This window comes from Neoarius graeffei, chromosome 15, assembly GCF_027579695.1.
Source record: "Neoarius graeffei isolate fNeoGra1 chromosome 15, fNeoGra1.pri, whole genome shotgun sequence".
Lineage (NCBI taxonomy): Eukaryota > Metazoa > Chordata > Actinopteri > Siluriformes > Ariidae > Neoarius > Neoarius graeffei.
In genome coordinates, this window is record NC_083583.1 from 75,285,804 (window position 1) to 75,310,319 (window position 24,516).

General features: G+C 41.6%; 1 protein-coding gene across 1 annotated transcript in view; it reads right to left on the bottom strand.

Annotated features, from left to right (window-relative positions):
• Window positions 1-3,570: 3,570 nt before the first annotated feature.
• The window catches only part of mapk8ip1b (mitogen-activated protein kinase 8 interacting protein 1b), a 71,314-nt gene continuing 50,368 nt past the window's right edge, over window positions 3,571-24,516 (bottom strand). The window contains exons 5-13 of the mRNA XM_060940705.1: window positions 22,669-22,750; window positions 19,975-20,820; window positions 16,459-16,534; window positions 14,849-15,024; window positions 14,571-14,674; window positions 11,367-11,483; window positions 9,008-9,078; window positions 8,825-8,923; window positions 3,571-3,719 (exon numbers count right to left, since the gene is read on the bottom strand). Coding sequence (XP_060796688.1) covers window positions 3,647-3,719; window positions 8,825-8,923; window positions 9,008-9,078; window positions 11,367-11,483; window positions 14,571-14,674; window positions 14,849-15,024; window positions 16,459-16,534; window positions 19,975-20,820; window positions 22,669-22,750 — 1,644 coding nt within the window. The 3' untranslated portion in view covers window positions 3,571-3,646. The remainder of the gene's footprint in view (window positions 3,720-8,824; window positions 8,924-9,007; window positions 9,079-11,366; window positions 11,484-14,570; window positions 14,675-14,848; window positions 15,025-16,458; window positions 16,535-19,974; window positions 20,821-22,668; window positions 22,751-24,516) is intronic.

Genomic DNA, 24,516 nt, shown 5'->3' on the forward strand with positions numbered 1-24,516 from the left:
GATAAATAACTAGTGTTCTGACTCTCACTTTTAACAGGCACACATTTCTTAACTGAATTAAAACACGTTCTGGTATGAATTTGAAATAATACCAGATTTAACTGAAAATTGTTTCGACCTCTTGTGTAAAAACTAAGAAAATGTACAATCTAAAATAAGCTATTACACTACCGTTCAAAAGTTTGGGGTCACTTTGAAATGTCCTTATTTTTGAAAGAAAAGCACTGTTCTTTTCAATGAAGATCACTTTAAACTAATCAGAAATCCACTCTATACATTGCTAATGTGGTAAATGACTATTCTAGCTGCAAATGTCTGGTTTTTGGTGCAATATCTCCATAGGTGTATAGAGGCCCATTTCCAGCAACTCTCACTCCAGTGTTCTAATGGTACAATGTGTTTGCTCATTGCCTCAGAAGGCTAATGGATGATTAGAAAACCCTTGTACAATCATGTTAGCACAGCTGAAAACAGTTGAGCTCTTTAGAGAAGCTATAAAACTGACCTTCCTTTGAGCAGATTGAGTTTCTGGAGCATCACATTTGTGGGGTCGATTAAATGCTCAAAATGGCCAGAAAAATGTCTCGACTAGATTTTCTATTCATTTTACAACTTATGGTGGTAAATAAAAGTGTGACTTTCCATGGAAAACACAAAATTGTCTGGGTGACCCCAAACTTTTGAACGGTAGTGTATGTAAAAGTGATTGGAGGGGCAGGAAAGTGAGGGTTTGGATCAGTCCACTGGCGCTGCTTTCACTGGCATAATAAATTCTGAAGGTGAAGGTAAGGATGAAGATGAGGGTTGGTGATTTTAGTCGTAGTCACAATTTAATTTGTTTTATACACAGCAGTCACCACAGAATGTTGTTTGAGATCAGTTGTAAATGTTGCTTTACATCAATGGGAGATTTTTAGGAGAACATTAAGAGAACAGAGAAAGCTTTGACTTGGTATTGTTTAATTCCAGAATAGAATTTACATTTCAGAAAGTATATTCAACTTTTACAAAACAACTAATTAATTCAGGAGTTCAAAGCTCTTACAGGTTTGGAGGACTTGCACGAAGCAGGCTTAAAATGAAAAACACCACTTTCTGAACTGAAAAGTCTCAAAGCAAATTTTTTAACGCAGATTAAATTATTTCAGAAAACTTTAGCGAACAATACACTGTGCAACAGATTATTACAGTGACACTGTGAGCATCATCATGTCAGTCTGATATATTCTCTTAGCCCTTGTAAAATCAGTGACAGATTTTATAGCTGTCCTAAAACACTCTTGTCTGACACTGCATGCAACGAGCCATCAGTCAATTAAACACACATTCGTCACCAGAAACATGATTAGGAAATCAAAAATGAAAAAGGCACTGTAGGAAATAAACCGATGACTCCTTATTGTGAAATGTGCTTCCTAGATCAGAGTTAATTCCCTTTAAACAGGAAGTTATTCATTTAATCAATTAAATATCACTCATTCGGCTCTACAAGCTCCTGCTCCGATTTAATATTCAATCAGGGCAACGTTCAGCCAAAAATAGCCACCAGTTTAGCCTTGTGTAAGCTTCATAGCTCGTTCATAAAACACCCACCTCCACTTTACAGGACATTTAAAATCACGAGTACCATTAGTCCATGAAACAGAGCCATCGAATTGCAGATAAACATCTTTATTGAAAGACATGAAATTAAAAGTTCCTTTCCGTTCTTAACTCACACAAGATGTGCACGACTCACCTGTATGAATTAAGAAAGGATAAAACTCGACGTGGTCTGGGTTTGGATGTGAAAACTAGAGAGACACTTTAACCCAAACCCTAATCATAACCCTTTGTACGGTACGTCATAGCCCTATATATGGTAAGTGTGCGACATCTCTGTCCGCTCACATCCAATCCCACAGGCTGCAGCGAGGCGTACTTTCTGGGACAAATTTTCCTTTTCGTCCATCTCCACCTCCTGCGCTAGAAGGACCTCATCTGCCTGACCTCTGCTAAACCTACAACTGACTGCAGGCTTGTGTCTAGATCTGTTCTGGAAGAAAACATGTTCAAATTCCCATTTCACACTTTGGAAATCTGAAAGCCATGCCTCACTTCATCTGCAGGTTGGTTTCTACTGCTGGTTCTTAGTTCTGTGACCCCTACTTTTAATCGATTTATAAATGTCATACAGCATCCGAAACAAGAACGAAGTGCGTCTGCAGTAATGATCACCTTGACAAAGCAGTCTGAGGTGTGATGATACAGACATGAGGTTTACACGCTGCTGAACTTCCTTTACTTGTTAGCTACAGTTGACCGACCACAACAGAAACCCTTAAGAATAAATGGACAAATTCATCATTAAATATCAAATTAAATAAAAAAAGCAGTCTATAGTTCAGAACAGCATCGCTATCTCTTACTGAACTTCTCGAATGCCAAGCAGGAGATGAGACGTCCGAGTCTGTAAGCAAGAACTGCTTTCAGTTATTAATCAGTAAATGTGATCTTTGTTTAAAATTGTACAAGTTTACAGAAAGTTTCGGGGTTTTTTTTCTCTCTAGATCATTGCGACATGTGATATCCACTGTGTCAGTGCGCTTCTGTATATTAAATCAATGAAGCTTAGTGTTGGCATCTGGAACACGGAAATACTGCAGAGGATGTGAAAGTTTGAGTTAATTCTGTGACGTACTTCATCATCGTTGACTTTTGTCCGATTAGCAGTGCATTTCAGACTAAAGTACCATATTTTCTGTGCAGCAGGCAGTTTTTCCTCAAAACCAGCACTTCAGTGCCCCCCGACTGTTCAAGTCCAGTGTAGTATTTGTCCCGTTAGTGTTGCTGTAGCGCAGTGCTGTGGTTTTCCTGGAAAACATCTGTAGCTCCATCTTTTCTAAGATGTCTTTACACTTCCTTGTTCACATCTGCGATCAGCCCAGTGCCAGCTGCAATTTCTGATAATGTTTCGATGGGGTTCTTTTGAATATTATTAGCACCAAACTAGTCTCAGTAGCCAGAATTTTTTTGTGGCTAAGAAACGCCTGCTTTCCAGAAGAGAAGTTTTGACATTATGAATAACTTGCCTTAATTATTCACCACTGTTTCAAACAAAACAGTAAGAACTTCAACCAGACACGAGCTGCGATTCTGTATTTTTCCTTTTTCAATTTGGTGATTATTTTGTATAAAGTTTTCCCATCTTTAACCAGTATCTGATAAGCCAATCAGACTTCATCCTTCAATATTCTGAAGCTTGTGGCCAAGAAAAAAAAGTATATAATAGTGTACTACAAGTTGCTTTCTTGTATAAACAACCGCCACTAAAAACCGTCTCATTACCTGGAGATTATGGTATGCTTTATATTCTGTAGGGGAAAAACTTCTGCACAGAACTACTGAGGTTTTCATTTTGTGAAATAAATGATCTTCGTGGAGTTTCTGTGACATTATTAATAGCAGTGAGGTACAAAATAATGTGTTTTACTCCAAGGTTAGCTCCATGTGATGATCGTGTTCTTCTAAAGCTCAGAGGCTATGGTTAAGATTCAGTCTCCACGAGCCTCCTCTGTGTTAGTGTTTCAGTTACGTTACTGCTTCATCCGTCATGCAAAATAATCCTCCTGTATATCTGTACACGGATCTGCAAGCAGAATTGTGTTTATTCCAGATAGATGTCTTCTGTAGGGCACGAAAACTCCACAAACTCTTTATAATACAGCTGGAACGCTTTCCTGTCAGACAAGAGAAAATCAGTGTTATGTATGCTGTAAAACACAGTGTATTCTGGGAATAATACTGTAATGGCAGTTAGTTACTGTATTCGGCCTCTTGGTAGCAAAGATGAACAGTCCAGTCAACATCGCAAAGAAGAAACTCCTAACAGGCAGCGAAAGGAAAAACGCAACTGTACCAGAATTGGTGGACGAGACGGAGCTACGCTAACAGCATAAATGCTAAAACAATTTAAAGGATATTTAAATGTAATCAGCAGAAATGGCTGGATTTATAAGCAACAGTCTGAATGGATAACTTTGTAAAGTTAATAACCGCGTGTCCTATCCTCAGTCCAGTTCATGTATGATAATAATAAACTGAAGTGAAATATACTGTATAACTATTGATTTTCTGACTTTTTATAGAGCTGAGCACTTTTATCTAAATATACCTTTATTACAGACAAAACCAAACAACAGGTTTGCCCAAATACTTACATGCAAATTGTGATGTCAATGTATGAATATGAAAGTCTACATCAGGGGTCGGGAACCTTTTTGGCTGAGAGAGCCATGAACGCCACATATTTTAAAATGCAATTCCGTGAGAGCCATACAATATGTTTAACACTAAATACAAGTAAATGTATGCATTTTATGTAAGACCAACACTTTTAAAGTACAATAAGTCTCTGAATTCTTTTTAATAACGTTGTTATGCTGTTGCTAACCAATGATAAATAAAGTACTTCTTACCATTAATGCGACTTCTGGTGCTGCATGGTTTTGCTGATGGCTTTGTAGTCTGGTTGATGCGTGGTGAGGTTAAGCTTCATGCAGGCGTTGAGACTTCCATCCGTTAAATGTGATCGTAGGTTGATCTTAATGTCCTTTAGATGTGAGAAAGACTGCTCACATGCATACATAGAGCCAAACATTGTCAGTACAGCAATACTCACACGCTGCAGTGACGGGAAGCGCGTTCCAAGTTTTGACAATCAGCTGGTTCGCGGGTTGAAGTTTTTTCATTTCTCCCCACTTGTGTTTGCTCGCCAACTCTGCTTGCTGTTGTGCAAGTCTTTCCAAATCTTCATTCAGTGACTTGAACTTATTCACCCACATGTGTGAGGCCTTCAGGTCAGCAGCTTGTAGCTCAAAATCTCTGACGGAGACACCGGGGATGTAACTCAGGTCGGTGCTGTCCACTGCACACTCGTGTGGATGGGTGATGAACTTAAAAAGACGAGTGCGCTCACGAAATTCTCCAAAGCGTGCTCTGAATGACTGCAGGAGATTAGAAGTGAAGCCCGCTAGCTGCAGGAGATCAAGATGTTGAGCAGGGTCACTTGCTGTGCATGCATCTTTAAACTCTCCCAGTTTTTCAAAGTGTAGTAAACGACCTGTTTCAATGTCGGCGATGAAGAGTTCCAGCTTGTTTTCAAATGCAAACACTGCTTGTTGAAGGGATAAGACTGTATTTCCAACGCCTTGCATTTTCACATTGAGCTGGTTCAGATGTTCAGTCATGTCCACGAGATAGTAGAACTTCAGGAGCCACTCAGTGTTAGCTAACTCAGGATGCTCGACGTTTTTCATTTCAAGAAAAGTCCGGATTTCGCTCAGACAAGCCGCGAAACGGCTGAGCACCTTCCCTCTTGACAACCAACGCACATTGCTGTGCAGAAGCAGACCAGGATAATTATTCCCAACTTCATCCAGCAGTGTTTTAAACTGGCGATCATTTAAAGCTCGGGCAACGATAAACTTGACCACCCGAATGACCAGCGACATCACTTCACCAAGCTGCTCGCCACACATCTGAGCACAAAGCGCCTCCTGATGTAGGATGCAGCGAAAACTTAGGATGGGTCTCTTTTCATGTTCACGACGAAGCGCTACGAATCCTCTGTTTTTCCCCACCATGCACGGAGCACCATCAGTACACACCGAAATAAGTTTATCCATCGGTAGATTTTTTTCTTTAGCGAACTCAGTGAAAGACTTGAATAAATCCTCCCCTCTTGTCCCTTTCATAGGCAAAACAGCAAGACTTTCCTCACGTAGTGTGTCACCGACAGCATACCTTGCAATCACACCGAACTGGGATAAATGGCTTACGTCTGTTGACTCATCCAAAGCGAGAGAAAAGAATGGTGCTGCATTTATGTCCTTCACTTGTGTTGCCTCAACTTGATTCGTCATCATGATGGTACGATCGTGAACAGTTCTTGCCGACAGAGGCATGTCTTTTATTCGTTTGATTATTTTGTCTTTATCCAAAAAGTCGTCAAAAAGTTCACTGGCAACATCAAGCATGAATGTTTTGGCATACTCCCCATCTGTGAATGGCTTTCTGTTTCTCACAATTGCTAAAGCACCAGCAAAGCTAGCCGAATTCCAGTCACCTTGTTGGGTCCAGACACGGAGTTGCTGCTGACTAGCTTGCACTCTGCACAGTAGCTCTTGACATGATTTCTTCCTGCTGTCCCCCGCTGGATATTTCTATGCAAATGTAATATGGCGTGTGTCGAAGTGCCGCTTTATATTCGACCGTTTCATCGATGCAATTTTATCATTGCGTATTAGACACACTGCAGAACCTGCTCTCTCCACAAAGGCGAATTCCTCTGTCCATTCCTGCTGAAAAGTACGATACTCCTCATCTTTTTTTCTTTTAGCCATCTTCTTCGTCAAAAGGGTTTCTGCAATTAGCTAGCTGACTACTTGAAAAGGAGGGAAGTTTACTTCCTGACCTCACAACGACCCATACGCATTATCCAATAAAAATAGAAATTTGGTGTTGTCCCGGAGGAGAGCTGTGATTGGCTCCAGCCACCCGCAACCATGAACATGAGCGGTAGAAAATGAATGGATTGAAATACATGAGAATGTTTTAAATTTTTTACGTTATTAAAGATTTGTCTGCGAGCATCAAAAGAGCCACATCTGGCTCGCGAGCCATAGGTTCCCGACCCCTGGTCAATATTCATTTTTTAATATAAAAGTTCACCGATTTAAATTTCCCCCTGTCAGGCTCATGAGTTCACCTTTCCCTGTCCTTTCCCTTTCAGTAAATGAGCTTCTCTAAAACAGGAGATCATCTTTACTGATTACGACTACTTACCCCATTTCTAGAAAAGTGGAGAGATTTTCCAAAATACAATAAAAGCAAAAATCTGTGATTTGTTAATTCACATGAACCTTTATTTAACTGACAAAAGAACAAAGAAAAGATTTTCAATAGTTTTACCGACCAACTTAATTATATTTTGTAAATGTAAATGAAGTTAGAATTTGATGCCTGCAACACACAAGAAAAAGTTGGGACAGAGGCATCATTACCGTTGTGTTACATCACCTTTGCTTTAATAACACTTTTTAAATCATATGGGATCTGAGGATACTAATTATTGCAGTTTTGCAATTGGAATTTTTGTCCATTTTTTCTTGATAAAGGACTTCAGCTGCTCGACAGCCCGTGGCCTCCGTTGTCGGATTCTCCTCTTCATGGTGCTCCATACATTCTCAATAGGAGACAGATCTGGACTGGCAGCAGGCCAGTCATGCACACGCACTCTATCTATGAAGCCACACTGTTGTAGCCCATGGAGAATGAGGCCTGGCACTGTCCTGCTCAAATAAGCATGAACTTCCCAGGAAGAGACATTGCCTTGATGAATGCATGTCGAAAAATCCTGGATCGATGGTACCTTCACACACTTTCTCACCCATGCTGATGCCTGGGTGCACTGATGCTCCCATACCATCACAGATGCTGGATTTTGCACCTTTCTCTGATAACAAACTGGATGATCATGTTCACATTTGGTACGGAGAGCTCAGCGTCGGGTTTTCCCAAAAACAAGCTGAAATGTGGACTCATCTGACCACAGTGCACATTTCCACTGTCTTTCAGTCCATCCGAGATGAGTTCATCTGGATGCAGCGGCAGACTGCGTGAAGTGACAATGGTTTTCTGAAGTCCTTCTGAAGCCATGTGGCTATATTTATCACATTAGCATGGCAGTTTCTCAGGCGGCGCCGCCTGAGCGCTCAAAAGGTCACACGCACGCAACAATAGTTTCCAACCTCGCCCTTTACGCACTGAGATGTCTCCGAATTCCCTGAATCTTTTCACAATATTATGTACTGTAGATTCTGAAATACCTCAAATCTTTCATTGAGAAATGTTCTTTTTGATTTGACTAACAATTCTCTCATGAATTTTGGCACAATGGGGTGAGCCTCGCCCCATCCTTGCTTGCAAAGACTGAGCCTTTGGTGCTGCTCCTTTTATACCCAGTCATGACACCCTCACCTGTTACTAATTAATGTGCTTATTGTGGAATCTTCCAAAATGGTGTTAGTTGAACATCCTATAAACGTTTCAGTCTTATTTTGCCTCTGTCCCAACTCCGTCCAGAGTGTGTTGCAGCATCAAATTCTAACTTCATTTATATTTACAAAATACAATTAAATTGGTCAGTAAAACTATTGAATTTTTCTTCTTTGTACTTTTGCCAGTTAAATTAAGGTTCACATGAATTAACAAATCCCAGATTTTTGTTTTTATTGCATTTTGGAAAATATTCCAACTTTTCTTGGGGAAAGCCATGCCTAATGGTTAGAGAAGCAGCTTTGGGATCATAAGGTGACTGGTTCAATTCCCTGGACCAGCAGGACTGGCTGAAGTGCCCTTGAGCAAAAGTACCGAACCCCCAATTGCTCCGGCAAGAGTGGTGGCGTACCCTGTGTCTGACTAGCCAAAGAAAAGCTGATGATACGATCATCAGTTTGGGTAGTGCCCGACTGAAACGAAACGAAATTAAACCAAACTTTTCTGGAAATGAGGTTCGTACATTTGGAATGGGTGAGGTTGTGTAAAATCTATTTTAATCCAAAGTACCACTTTAATATTAAACCCAATATTTCCACTCACAAAGTGAAATATAAACCAAACACACACATTCCAATTTCATTTTAGGTTCAAGGGAACACACTGTGTACCTTTTTTTAGGCAAAAGGTCACTTTAATGCACTGGAGCTATACGTAGATCCTCAAATAAATTGCTGAATCTTATTCCTCATAAAGTGTTAATGAGAAGCAGATAAAATGAACACACCCCACAGCCTCTGCCAGGGCCTTGGTGGAGTTTTCAGACACAAACACGTGGCAGGCGAATCGCTGATCTGCTGGATGTTTCGTGATGAAGCCAAAGTATCTGTCGGAAAGACGAGAAGTGAAATCACTCACTCTTCTTAAACTGAGTCTGGAAATGAAAGAGGATCAGAGGATATACTCTTACTTGTTGTTTTTCGGATGATAGCCACAGAACGAGATATTCTTCAACTGGAAGAAGTGAGTGCATTGACTACTCTGTGAATAATACACACACAGAGAACTTAACACACGGCAAAATATTTACAATAAATAAACAGATACACAGAATATTCCCGACTACTGTATACACTACCGTTCAAAAGTTTGGGGTCACTTTGAAATGTCCTTATTTTTGAAAGAAAAGCACTGTTCTTTTCAATGAAGATCACTTTAAACTAATCAGAAATCCACTCTATACATTGCTAATGTGGTAAATGACTATTCTAGCTGCAAATGTCTGGTTTTTGGTGCAATATCTCCATAGGTGTATAGAGGCCCATTTCCAGCAACTCTCACTCCAGTGTTCTAATGGTACAATGTGTTTGCTCATTGCCTCAGAAGGCTAATGGATGATTAGAAAACCCTTGTACAATCATGTTAGCACAGCTGAAAACAGTTGAGCTCTTTAGAGAAGCTATAAAACTGACCTTCCTTTGAGCAGATTGAGTTTCTGGAGCATCACATTTGTGGGGTCGATTAAATGCTCAAAATGGCCAGAAAAATGTCTCAACTAGATTTTCTATTCATTTTACAAATTATGGTGGTAAATAAAAGTGCGACTTTTCATGGAGAAAACAAAATTGTCTGGGTGACCCCAAACTTTTGAACGGTAGTGTAGATGAATCTCAGAACCAGATCTACAGTACGTCCAAAACTGTTATTTTATTGAAGATTGAAAAACAATAGTGATCAGTGTAGCGGTGTTGTCTTCATGTCTCTGTTCATGAAAATACCAATGCATTAGAAGACAAATGTAAATAAAGTAATTAACTTTTCATTTTGGAGCATGTGTATATACAGTTTGGGAAATACTTTATTAATATTCATTTTCTTTTTGAGCTACCAAAAAAAAACGTATTACGTACACGATTGTGTCGATTTTACATTGAAAATATAGGAAGACAGGCTTCCATACAGTGTCTGGGAAAACACCACTAGAGGGCCACACAGACACACAACAGGGGATAATGAAGGTTTTAAAAAAAAAAGCAATTTTTTTCCTTGTGAATGAAATACAAGTTTTGAGGATCACAGGATGGCTTTCAGACGACATCTGAGCCCTGGCGTCCCTTAGAATGTCATTAAAATGCAGAAAAGTTCACCAGAGTTGCTATATTATTATTATTATTATTCCTCCCAGGCGGCACGGTGGTGTAGTGGTTAGCGCTGTCGCCTCACAGCAAGAAGGTCCTGGGTTCGAGCCCCGTGGCCGGCGAGGGCCTTTCTGTGCGGAGTTTGCATGTTCTCCCCGTGTCCGTGTGGGTTTCCTCCGGGTGCTCCGGTTTCCCCCACAGTCCAAAGACATGCAGGTTAGGTTAACTGGTGACTCTAAATTGAGCGTAGGTGTGAATGTGAGTGTGAATGGTTGTCTGTGTCTATGTGTCAGCCCTGTGATGACCTGGCGACTTGTCCAGGGTGAACCCCGCCTTTCGCCCGCAGTCAGCTGGGATAGGCTCCAGCTTGCCTGCGACCCTGTAGAAGGATAAAGCGGCTACAGATAATGAGATGAGATGAGATTATTCCTCCCTCTTATGGAATTCACTATTTTCATGAACAGTGCAGCCCGTGTGAACATCTCCTTTAACGCTCCTGGTGCCTGGGTGTCAACTGACGTCTGTAAGGTGTTCATCATGCACTCGCTGTTTTAATGAAATGAAAGATTAATGTTCACTGGACAACAGGGTTTTACAGTGTAATTTGAAGCCATGCTCGATGTTTATTGGTCAGTGTGCTCTTGGACACACAGCTTCGTTTTGTGATGATGGGGCACCAACCTCATAACCAGCTGCCAATCAAGTAGTGCACTGGTAATAAACAAACTTTCATTTGTAAATATCAAACTGTACATACAACGTTCTGTTTGATTATTTGCATTAATTTCTGAAATTATTTGTTCATACGGCCAGCTAGCGGTCCCTTCATTCAGGGACAAAATGGCCGACGGTGCTAATGTTGACCTGATTTTAGGAGAATCTTTGGATGCCCATTTCTCATTATGAGGAGGAAGTTAAACAAGATGGCAAAACAGCGCACAAGATTTTAATTCAAAAGTCAGGGCGCGAAGAAAGGCCATTTTAGCTGTCTTGGTGAGGGAAAGTCGATCGTCTGTCTTTATTATTAGTCGGAGTCCCTGTGAACGAGCGAGAATATGCTAGAACATATGATGTTCATGTTACAGAGGTAGCAAACTGCCTTAACCTAATTGTCAAATGATATTTCTCAACCAGCACTCACATCTATAAGTGTACACGTCTGTGAATGAAATATGCAGTGTGTGTGTTTACTCTGTCGTATACTCCGTAGTCATCCTGCACTGTGAGTTTCACTCCTTTCATGTTGATTTCCAATATGCAGGATGAAGGGGGGTTATAATGCAGAGTCATCCTCCTGTTGTTGGCAACCTGACACACACACACACACCATTGTTACCATCTATGACAGTAAAACTGCACAGTGTTGCGTTATTTCTCATCGAAGGCCGTGGACTTCAGGTGAATTCATGAGCTGTTTTTTCACCGACTTCCATAACACGCGTTTGTATAAAACGGTGGCTCATTTACTGAAACTGAATTCCAGTTAGGGGTGGCACGGTGGTGTAGTGGTTAGCGCTGTCGCCTCACAGCAAGAAGGTCCGGGTTCGAGCCCCGTGGCCGGCGAGGGCCTTTCTGTGTGGAGTTTGCATGTTCTCCCCGTGTCCGCGTGGGTTTCCCCTACAGTCCAAAGACATGCAGGTTAGGTTAACTGGTGACTCTAAATTGACCGTAGGTGTGAATGTGAGTGTGAATGGTTGTCTGTGTCTATGTGTCAGCCCTGTGATGACCTGGCGACTTGTCCAGGGTGTACCCCGCCTTTCGCCCGTAGTCAGCTGGGATAGGCTCCAGCTTGCCTGCGACCCTGTAGAACAGGATAAAGCGGCTAGAGATAATGAGATGAGATGAATTCCAGTTAAGCGAAATGAAATGTGGAACAATTCTCTACCACATTCTCCTTCCCGACATCTGTAGTCCTTATGTATAAATGGGCATGGTGAACCAGAAGCAATCACTACTAATTATAATTAACATACACAGTCATAGCTTATAGCAATGATCAAACCAAAGACTGTTTTTCCATCCACAGTATTTACATCATAACACACTGCAGCTCTGCTATAACGAACCCTTTTACTATGAACTTGTGCAGATAAACTAAGTTTGTGTCCCCTGCCTTTAATGATGAGTCAGAGTCTCAAAAAAAAAATCTCTCACTGTGTCATGTCCATGCGTGTTGGCGCTTGGAGTGCGCAGCGCCATTAGGGCTAATTACAGTACCATGCACCTGTTCCGGATCAGAGCACAATCACAGCACGCCCTTATAAGGACTCTCTAAACACACAGACTTGGTGAAGTATACACGCTGTACCGAGTGTCTCATGTTACTAAGCCTTGTATCTGTGTATTGCCTTTCTGGTTTTGACTTTGTTTTGTGTGTGTATTTGGACTCCGCCTTTCGTCTTTGTCTCCGCCATTCTGTTCGTGCCTTGCGTGACCATTGCCTGTTTCACGACCCTGCCTTTGTCCAGTGTTTTTGAACTGTTTGCCTTCCTGTTTGTAAATAAACACTCTTCCTGCAATTACATCCATTATTCACCTGCTTTTAGACTTAAGTGCTGCATTTGACACGGTAGATCATTCCATACTGTTACATCGACTGGAGCACTGGGTTGGATTTACTGGTATAGTAATCAACTGGTTAAAATCTTACCTACAACAAAGATTTTTTTATGTGGCCATTGGAGGCCATAGTTCATCACCCGTGTCCTTGAACTGTGGGGTTCCCCAGGGCTCAATCCTGGGACCATTACTATTCAACCTTTATATGCTCCCACTTGGACAAATTATTAAGAATAACTCCATAAACTTCCATAGCTATGCAGATGACACTCAGCTTTACTTAGCTATGTCACCTAATGACTATGCCCCTCTTGAGTCTCTTCATAGATGCATTGACCAAATTAACAAATGGATGTCTCACAATTTTCTTCAGCTGAACGCTGATAAAACTGAAGCAATTATATTTGGCAAAAAGGAGGAAAGGCTTAGGATTGCCACTGTTCTTGAAACTAAGGGGCTTAAAGCAAAGGATACTGTCAAAAACCTTGGTGTCCTTATTGACAGCGAACTTAACTTCAACAGTCATATGAAAGTGGTGAAAAAGTCTGCATTCTATCACCTAAAAAACATTTCTAAACTCAGGGGTCTCATGTCAAAACATGATCTAGAAAAACTTATTCATGCTTTCATCTCCAGTAGGGTTGATTACTGCAATAGCCTTTTCACAGGTCTTCCAAAAAAGACCATCAAAGAGCTTCAACTAATCCAAAATGCAGCAGCAAGGGTTCTTACAAGAACAAAAAGGGTCGTCCATATCACTCCAATCCTAAGGTCTCTGCACTGGCTCCCAGTGAGCTATAGAATTGACTTTAAAGCACTAGTTCTTCTATTTAAAACATTAAATGGGATGGGACCCAGCTACCTACTGGATATGTTTCAATTATATGCACCAACTAGGTCTCTAAGATCACAAGAGAAAAACTTGCTAGTAATACCAGCTGTCAAAATGAAGTGTGGTGAAGCAGCCTTTAGTTGCTATGCTGCTAAGCTTTGGAACCAACTTCCAGATGAGATCAAAAATGCTCCTACTGTTGTTAGTTTTAAATCCAGGCTCAAGACAAAGCTGTTTTCAGATGCTTTCACTTGATTAATTTTTACCTAAAGTGTAATTAAGTTCCTTTAATATAATTTCTTTTAATTTTGATTTTAATGATTTTACTTTATTTTAATTTCTTTTTAATCTTGGATTTTAATGATTTTACTTTTACTTTAATTCTTTGTTACTGTTCTTATGCTTTTATTTTTTGTGAAGCACATTGAATTGCCTGTGTGTATGAAATGTGCTATACAAATAAACTTGCCTTGCTTACATGACACACTGAGCCATGTGCTCCTCTTCCCACCAGAGACAAACAATAAGTAAATCAAGTGGTGGTGTTTTTATACCCCCCACTGCACCCAGCGCCGTGGCATGACATAAATAACATCACCTGTGAGTTGCAACACAGGAATGAACCGAATGGTGAAGAATTAGAGAGAAAAAAAAAAAAACAGCGAGTGGGTGGACATTGACAACGATACACCGGTAACCTCCGCCATTTCCATAACAGACAAAGAAATCATCGGGATCCTTTAACTCAGTCAGTGAACTGCGATCGTGACTCAGAAGGAGAAATCTGTGATAAGGAGAATGTGCCTAATATATAATCTGAGTGCTTGGTGTAACAAGTGGGTCCATTTCAGCATTACAAACTTTTCAGTATACGGTAATGAACGACTTGGACGTCCTCCAAGGGGTTCGCTATCGCAGGGTTGCAGTTGAGAGAACTGCTGCAAAGCAGCAAAATGTCTGTAACAATAGTGAAAATCAGCTTTTATTGTGACTCTGGTACAAACCTTCTGCATGGCTGCACAGAGCACCTCGTTCCCTTTGTGGTACGGCACTTGGACAGAGCCGAGGAATTTCAGGCTGTACCTCTCCATCCAGTCTGCACTTCTCACTATCCATAGAGGAAAGAGAACAACAAGAGCCGTTACCATTCCAAACCAACGCCTGCATGGATGAGACGAATAAACCACCCGAACACATGGTGAAGTGTAGTATGTGTGGATTAATATTCAAAAAGCCTTCAATTTAATAATAAAAATACAATTCAGTGTATGGTTTTCTTCACCTTTTTTAATCTGCTCAGGCTCCTTGGTCACTTCAATGGCGTAGTACGCAGGAAATATCCCTCGGGCTCCGGTGCGCATGTTGTAGCCTTCGTACCAAAAATCATCTGCCTGAACCTCCACTAGTAAAGGATCATCCACCTCCAGCTCCAGCTCATCCTCATGACGGGGGACAAACCTATCATTAGGACACACAACCCTGATTCATAAGACATTAATAGGATTGATGGCATGAGACTGAGATTAAGAGAACATTAATAATCAGATTAATCAGCCTAGGACTAATAAGAGTAGCGTGTTACTCATATTAAAGGAAAACTGAAGGCAAATATTTTATGATCAAAATTCTATTTCTCATTTTATTAAATATCAGAATGCATTTTTGATCGCTATTTTGTTGCTGCTATAACAAGTTATGAGCATTTGAAATATGCTCTGTAATATATCAGTCCATGTGTCAAAGCGACGGCCGTAAACGAGGTTCGTTGAGACCTGTGCGAGACATCGTAGGACGGAAGTAAAACGTACAGCGGAAATCAAAGTGACCGACATCTGCCAACGTTGTCAAAAGACGCGCGCGCCCTCTTTCGAACGCTGATGTAATCAAGCCGGAAGTTTTGTTTGTTTTGATAGCAATCAGGAAAGTTTGAAAAAAAAGTAGGCACTACGTAATAGTAATTTAAACTTGTTTTTGTGCAATATTTCGTTTGGAAAACAGTTTTCAAAATGCCAGCACTGACACCTGGCTGACACTTCACGTTTCGAAGGCTCACACAAGTCTTGTGAAGATCGCGTGGATAAGCGACGCCTGCCGTGGACCAAACGAACTAAATTCAACATGGCTAAAAACCGAATAGGCCGATAAGTATCATATTTAATTGCAATTAGTTGCTAATACGAGTCACGACATCTTGGCTCTCTTGCGTCTTCGCAACTGCTTGTAGATGAACGACATGCACGCTCGTGGCTAATTAGTCCAATGTTGGAGTTGCATGGGTGACTGCATTTGCGGCAGGGGAAAATCGGCTCGACGGATGTTGAGAAGGCAGCTCTGACCTTCCTGCGTTGTCGCATTGCTTCATGGTTACTACGCTGTTGTCTCTTGTATGCTGAGGCTCCCCTGTAGACCACTGCACTCCATTTGCTCCCGTCTTTAGCCATTCCCTTTCATGCGTCAGGGTTGGTCTGGAGGTTCTTCATTGTGTCCTTGCACACATCTTTGTAGCATAATTTAAGGCATCCTCGATGATGATGTCCTCCAGCAAGAGCGCCAAACAGAAGCTGCTTGGGGATGCGAGTGGCGAGTCACAATATAAGGTTACTAAAACCGAAAACGTAATTGAATAACACGTTAATTAGGAAATAAAGCAAGTTTAAAAATGACTTCAGTTCTCCTTTAATAAGTACGACATGATTAGTAAATGATTAATAGGTTACCTAATATGATTACAATCATCGGGCGATAATAGAACATTTTATATTAAATCAGATAGGATTAGGATTGTGACAGCAAGGGGATTAATAGTTCACAAATACAATTAAAAAACACAACGTGCTCAGTAAGTACCACGCTATCTACCTTCAACCCCAAACGCTGCTTCCTTTCTCTTACCTGTAAACGGCCCGATGACTCTGATCTCTCTCTTCTCCATTAACAATGCATGAAAACAAACCAAAGGACTCTGAACCTGGAAAAATGGATACAGATTTACTCCATCATTCATAACCCTATGGTGTTGCCCTGCATTGTTCTGCAACGGCTGGAACATCAAGCACCAAGTACAACCCCGATTCCAAAAAAGTTGGGACAAAGTACAAATTGTAAATAAAAATGGAATGCAATGATGTGGAAGTTTCAAAATTCCATATTTTATTCAGAATAGAACATAGATGACATATCAAATGTTTAAACTGAGAAAATGTATCATTTAAAGAGAAAAATTAGGTGATTTTAAATTTCATGACAACAACACATCTCAAAAAAGTTGGGACAAGGCCACGTTTCCCACTGTGAGACATCCCCTTTTCTCTTTACAACAGTCTGTAAACGTCTGGGGACTGAGGAGACAAGTTGCTCAAGTTTAGGGATAGGAATGTTAACCCATTCTTGTCTAATGTAGGATTCTAGTTGCTCAACTGTCTTAGGTCTTTTTTGTCGTATCTTCCGTTTTATGATGCGCCAAATGTTTTCTATGGGTGAAAGATCTGGACTGCAGGCTGGCCAGTTCAGTACCCGGACCCTTCTTCTACGCAGCCATGATGCTGTAATTGATGCAGTATGTGGTTTGGCATTGTCATGTTGGAAAATGCAAGGTCTTCCCTGAAAGAGACGTCGTCTGGATGGGAGCACATGTTGCTCTAGAACCTGGATATACCTTTCAGCATTGATGGTGTCTTTCCAGATGTGTAAGCTGCCCATGCCACACGCATTAATTCAACCCCATACCATCAGAGATGCAGGCTTCTGAACTGAGCGCTGATGATAACTTGGGTCGTCCTTCTCCTCTTTAGTCCAAATGACACGGCGTCCCTGATTTCCATAAAGAACTTCAAATTTTGATTCGTCTGACCACAGAACAGTTTTCCACTTTGCCACAGTCCATTTTAAATGAGCCTTGGCCCAGAGAAGACGTCTGCGCTTCTGGATCATGTTTAGATACGGCTTCTTCTTTGAACTATAGAGTTTTAGCTGGCGACGGCGGATGGCACGGTGAATTGTGTTCACAGATAATGTTCTCTGGAAATATTCCTGAGCCCATTTTGTGATTTCCAATACAGAAGCATGCCTGTATGTGATGCAGTGCCGTCTAAGGGCCCGAAGATCACGGGCACCCAGTATGGTTTTCCGGCCTTGACCCTTACGCACAGAGATTCTTCCAGATTCTCTGAATCTTTTGATGATATTATGCACTGTAGATGATGATATGTTCAAACTCTTTGCAATTTTACACTGTCGAACTCCTTTCTGATATTGCTCCACTATTTGTCGGCGCAGAATTAGGGGGATTGGTGATCCTCTTCCCATCTTTACTTCTGAGAGCCGCTGCCACTCCAAGATGCTCTTTTTATACCCAGTCATGTTAATGACCTATTGCCAATTGACCTAATGAGTTGCAATTTGGTCCTCCAGCTGTTCCTTTTTTGTACCTTTAACTTTTCCAGCCTCTTATTGTCCCTGTCCCAACTTTTTTGGAATCGGGGTTGTATATGACTTAACTAACGTATTTGTAACATGGCAAACAGATTCTGATAATGGACAAAGTAAATAAATCCATTAAACAAGTATTTAGGATGTCAGACCTTTGCTTACGATGATTAGCGTAATCCCCAAAATTAGGGATGCATCAATACCACTTTATTAGACCAAGTACGAGTAAACTTTTTTTTCTTCAAAACTAATACAGAAATGAATAACCTACATAATATTAAGCATGGAACATTTTATTTAGTTGGTTTCTCCATGCATTGGTTTTACAGTTGGTTTAACAGTTTCTCTGAATGCTCGCTTCACCACTTGACACTCAGAAATACATTTGTGTGTGCATAATTCATGGCATTTTAATCACCATGCTCACTAGTACAGCTCTAAATGATCTATTAAAGGTACTACTTAAACAGTGGTTTGTCAGGTTACTTGTAGGAAGATGCTACAGTACTTCCTCTTGCAAGTTTCAGAGCAGACCTTGATTGCCATTATTAATAGTGAAATACATTCAGATCACTGTCACTTTTTCTGTAATCAAATTTCTCACTGATTATAAAATACTACTATTGATCTGTAAAGCAGTGAATGGTCTTTTGCTTCAGTACCTGAGCGAACATCTGGTCCTTTATGACCCACCACGCCTACTTGGATCAAAAGGTGAAGGCTACATCAGGGGGCGGAGTCCCCACAGTTATGGAAAAGCCTTCCAAGTAGTGTTCGGGACTCAGACGCAGTCTCCGCGTTTAAGTCTCAGCTGAAAACATCTGTTTAGTCAAGCCTTTTGTTAATACTGTTTATGAGGTAAAGGTGTAGATCTGGAGGGTCCTCAGACAGTGTGTTTTGGTAAACTGGGATGTATGGATGCTGTCAGCCCCCCACTCACTCGAGTTTGTTGACAGTGTAGTGGCTGCTGCTTTATGTCCTGGGTGTCATGTCTGTGTTACCTTCTGGCTCTCCCCTTTTAGTTATGCTGTCATAGTTAGTTTTGCCGGAGTCCCTGCTTGTACTCAGTGCAAAATGTATACTGTTCCTAACCATTAGGGGACACTGGGCATACCGAACAACCTGTGTTTTCTTTCTCTCTCTCTCCCCATCTGTACCTCTCTGTTGAGTTACACATCAATCCTGAGACACCAGTGATTCTGACTTCTTCTGCTCCTCGGACCTGCCTGATCCATCCTGATGCCCTATGTTTGGCTGGAGTCTCATCACGTCGCTCCTGTGGAGGACGGCCCCATATGGACAGTCGAAAGACACACTTGGAAGATGCTCTGGACGCTTACAGTTTTGCTATGATGGTTTAGGACTACAATCACCATGATAACTTTAGGACTGCAGTTGTCATGAACAGTTTTACACTCAAGTCTCCATCAATGAACAGTTTATAACTTCAACAGAATAGACTTCATGCTAAAACTAGAAAAAAATTTCCTGGTTACACAGTCATACATTGTGACTCTGTAGGACACGGTTACAGAAGCAAGTTATTTATAAATCACGCTATCTGTTATCACCCAGATGAGGATGGGTTCCCTTTAGAGTCTGGTTCCTTTCGAGGTTTCTTTCTCATGTCATTTGAGGGAGTTTTTCCTCACCATTGTCACCTCAGGCTTGCTCATGATGGATAAATAAATTTATTCGGGATAAAATTAGTTCATAGTTTTAAAGTCTTTATTTTTCTGTCAAGCTGTTTTGCGACAATGTCTGTTGTTAAAAGTGCTATACAAATAAACGGACTTGACCTCTTGACATCCGTTCATTAGCAGCAAACGTAGAAACACTAGACTTACAGGACGCAGAATGATGTGGTACTTGCATATTGGTATCGGAGCATTTTTTATAGGAGTAAGAGTACAACTAATTGTGAATAGTATCTGACCGTTACGCTAGACCAGCATCCCTACACAAAACAATAGCACTTACTGGAAGAGCGTGATCGTCCATTCAAAAAGACGTTGAGGAACTTTCTTGAAAATGGGATATCTGCCTCAGGTGTGGAATCTTCCGATAAGCAAGCAGTGGCTTCCCTCCTGGCTCCGCCCATTCTTGCCCCTCTGGCACCATGCACTTCATCTAGATCCACTTCCTCGTCCTCGAATTCCTCACCATATGGTGAGGAAACGCAGTTATCGTAGACCGTGGCTGAGTCGCTGTCATCGCTGTAACTGTGAAAGCACTCCTTCAGGCTCACAAGCTCCAGCTGCGCATCTTCATCCACCACAAGCGTGTATTTAACCGAATCGTATGAGAGTCCATTTGAAGAAATCCTAGTTTCCTGTTCGTCTTCTTCCTCCACTTCTTCTTCTTTCCTTCCTCTTCTCCTGAGTTCTGCACTTCCTCGGCTGTTTCTTCTTCTCCTACTCCTGAGATCAAGTGATGCAGAGGCTGCCACACAGGATGCGTAAGATGGTGGAGGCTCTTCCTCTTCTTCCTCCATGATGGCTGCATTTGCCTTTTGGTAAAGTGGAGGATGATAAGGGGGCGGGGCCTCACCGTCAGTGATGATTGACATGCGGCCTGGTCTATCAGGAGTCAGGTAAATCTCCTCAGTAGCTTCTACGCACACATCCGTGTGATATCGAATGCGGTCACGATGCCCTGACTGCTCACAGGCACTAGCTTTAATGGGCGGGGCTACAGATGGAGCAGCCTGTCTGGGAGGGGCTGGCCGTTTGGTGGGCGTGTCTGTTGAGGTGCCACAGTCTTTCGTTTCGGTTTTGATTTTGTCCTCGTCGCTCAGGCAGATGTGCTCACGAGGTGCCAGATCGCCTGAAAAGCACACACATGAAACAGCAACAATCACATCATCATGGTCAATATGGCTAAAGGGTTAAATTATGATAGTATTTTATGATATTCTGATGATATTTTCAAGATGCACGTTATCGTATGTGGTTTTGCTGAAGCTCAAGTCAGAAGTACTTTTACACAAAGCAAAAATATTTAACAAGTAACAAGAGAAAAAAGGAACATGTCTCCCGTCCCCAGTGGAAAATGCCTATGCGAGTCTGTGCATCAGTGTTTACTTAACTTCCTCTCTTTTCCTTTTGTCTCATGGACAATACAGGCCAATAGATGATGAGCTGCTAAACTCAGGCTGATGAATCAGCATTGTTCCGCTTGTTTACTAAGTCCGTCTGCATGAGAACCAGTCACGCAATTGCTCGAGAGAATAACTATTGTGCAGGATTTTATTGTTTTGTGCTGTTTCTGACACGTCCGTTTTCTCCAGTGAACGTTACACTGAGTGGTGCGACACTGCATGATGATGGACGACACTGAAGCAGGAAGGAAAGAAAGAATTTGTGGAATGAAAGTTGCACAGTAATCCCCGTCAGCTCACTGATTCATGGCGTCCTACACTTGAGAACCCTAGCACCATAAAGCGACGCAAAACAGTCCAAAGCAGATTACGAGCTCAATTCTGATCCGCATATGACATCATTCAGGCGTCCGTTTTGCCCACACTGGCTTGATATAGGTGTTTGATGTAAGCCATTTTGATAGCGACCTTGACTTTGGGTTTCAACTACATAATATTTATCCAAAGGTTAGCTAGCTTACTAGGATTCAGATTACCCAATAAAATTGTTTAGCGACCTTGATGTTTCCTACCGGACATGAAAACTGGCCATTTTGCTCAGTTCATGAGCATGGCACTCCCAATACAACACCACAAGAATTAATAATTCTTTACACCATGTCTCTCAGGATGTTTCACTGAGTTTAGGTAGATGGTTTATTAAAATGCTAACGTTTTATAGCATGTAGGTAAAACCTGTACTGTACGCTACCGTTCAAAAGTTTGGGGTCACTTTGAAATGTCCTTATTTTTGAAAGAAAAGCACTGTTCTTTTCAATGCAGATCACTTTAAACTCATCAGAAATCCACTCTATACATTGCTAATGTGGTAAATGACTATTCTAGCTGCAAATGTCTGGTTTTTGGTGCAATATCTCCATAGGTGTATAGAGGCCCATTTCCAGCAACTCTCACTCCAGTGTTCTAATGGTACAATGTGTTTGCTCATTGCCTCAGAAGGCTAATGGATGATTAGAAAACCCTTGTACAATCATGTTAGCACAGCTGAAAACAGTTTAGCTCTTTAGAGAAGCTATAAAACTGACCTTCCTTTGAGCAGATTGAGTTTCTGGAGCATCACATTTGTGGGGTCGATTAAATGCTCAAAATGGCCAGAAAAATGTCTCGACTATATTTTCTATTCATTTTACAACTTATGGTGGGAAATAAAAGTGTGACTTTTCATGGAAAACACAAAATTGTCTGGGTGACCCCAAACTTTTGAATGGTCGTGTATGTGAAGCATTGTGTCAAGCTGAAAAGGAAGAAATGTAGTGTGACGTGATACGATACGATCCATTGTCAAAATTCACAGTGATGCGTGTTGTCTAATGGATTTAGGTTTACTAGCTGGTTTAACGAACATTCGGTCCCATAAACACCATTGCAGACGCCTCACCATCATCTGTTCATCGTAGACACTTCACCAATTCGCTACACAGGCCACAGTGAACATGACCTGGAGCTGTATGTGAACAGTAGCTCGACAGTAATGAGCATGATCACAATGATGATGGACAGACAGAAGAACTCACCTGTTTTTTGCGGTGAGGTGGAGTGAGAGACTTTCTCCTGCCAGCTGTACTTCTTTCCAAACGAGTTGTTGTTCAGTGTGTCCTACCGTATGTGTCAGAGAGAGAGAGAGAGAGAGAGAGAGAGAGAGGGGAGGATCAGTAGGGGGAAATGGAGCAAGAGCACAATCCTGATTGGTGTGTGTATGAAGAGAAGGAAATGAGAACAGAAAAAAAAAAAAAGTTCCTGAAGGTTCAGTGCTAAATGAGCATGACACGCCCAATACAATCATACAATATCGCATTACTTAGAGCTTCAATGCATTTTTCTGACAGCGACCAGGATTTTTCGTCTCTAAAATCTTTAGTCCCTATTACATAACCCCCCCCCCAAAGCTCCCTGGAGCCCCCGTGTGTGTTGGGCAGGAAGCCTTTGTCTCGCCTGTGCAACGTGTAGCGCATTCATTAGAGACTGGACTTGTCTCCTGTCTCTCTCTCTCACACACACACACACACACACACCATTGCTCTCTTTACATTCCCCTCTCTGTCATTCTTCCTCTACACCCATAACAGAGGGCCAATTGTCGACATCTTTGGCACACAGAATCATGCTGCCCTCCACATTTCACGTCTGTCTTAATTTCCCATCAGCCACACTAAAACATCTTCTCAAAATGAAACACCTTAAAAACAACCTGATGCCCTGAAACACCCTAAAATCTCCAATACAGATACCCCGAACACACCCTCAAATAAAGACGACAAAAAACAAACAAACAAACAAACAAACAAGCAAAAAATTATATACATATCATACATGGCTTTTACACCATAGCTGATTTCGGATATTTGGCGATATTATCTATTAACAGACATTTTTTAAAAATCTACGATATCTTTTCCCAAGGGCAACACAGTGGTGTAGTGGTTAGCGCTGTTGCCTCACAGCAAGAAGGTCTGGGTTCGAGCCCCATGGCCGGCGAGGGCCTTTCTGTGTGGAGTTTGCATGTTCTCCCCGTGTCCGCGTGGGTTTCCTCCGGGTGCTCCGGTTTCCCCCACAGTCCAAAGACATGCAGGTTAGGTTAACTGGTGACTCTAAATTGAGCGTAGGTGTGAATGTGAGTGTGAATGGTTGTCTGTGTCTATGTGTCAGCCCTGTGATGACCTGGCGACTTGTCCAGGGTGTACCCCACCTTTCACCCGTAGTCAGCTGGGATAGGCTCCAGCTTGCCTGCGACCCTGTAGAACAGGATAAAGCGGCTAGAGATAATGAGATCTTTTCCCAAGGTAAAAATATGTGAACTCTTGTTTTCAGTATCTGTCGTGACCCTCATGTGCCACAATAACTGCAACTAAACTTTTGCAGTAACTGTGGATCAAATCCCGTACATCAGCTTGGAGGAGTTTTATTCCAGTCCTCCGTACGGAACAGCTTCAACTCTGGGATGGTGGTGTTTCTCCTCACATGAACTGCTCACACATTTCTGTCAGATTAAGGTCAGGACTTTGACTTGGCCATTCCAAAAAGCATTAACTTTATTCTTCTTTAACCATTCTTTGCTGGAATGACTTGTGTGCTTAGGGTCGTTATCTTGCTGCATGACCCACCTTCTCTTGAGATTCAGTTCATGGACAGATGTCCTGACATTTTCCTTTAGAATTCGCTGGTATAATTCAGAATTCGTTGTTACATCAATGATGGCAAGCCGTCCTGGCCCAGATGCAGCAAAACAGGCCCAAACCATGATACTACCACCACCATGTTTCACAGATGGGATAAGGTTCTTATGCTGGAATGCAGTGTTTTCCTTTCTCCAAACATAACGGTTCTCATTTAAACCAAAAAGTTCTATTTTGGTTTCATCCGTC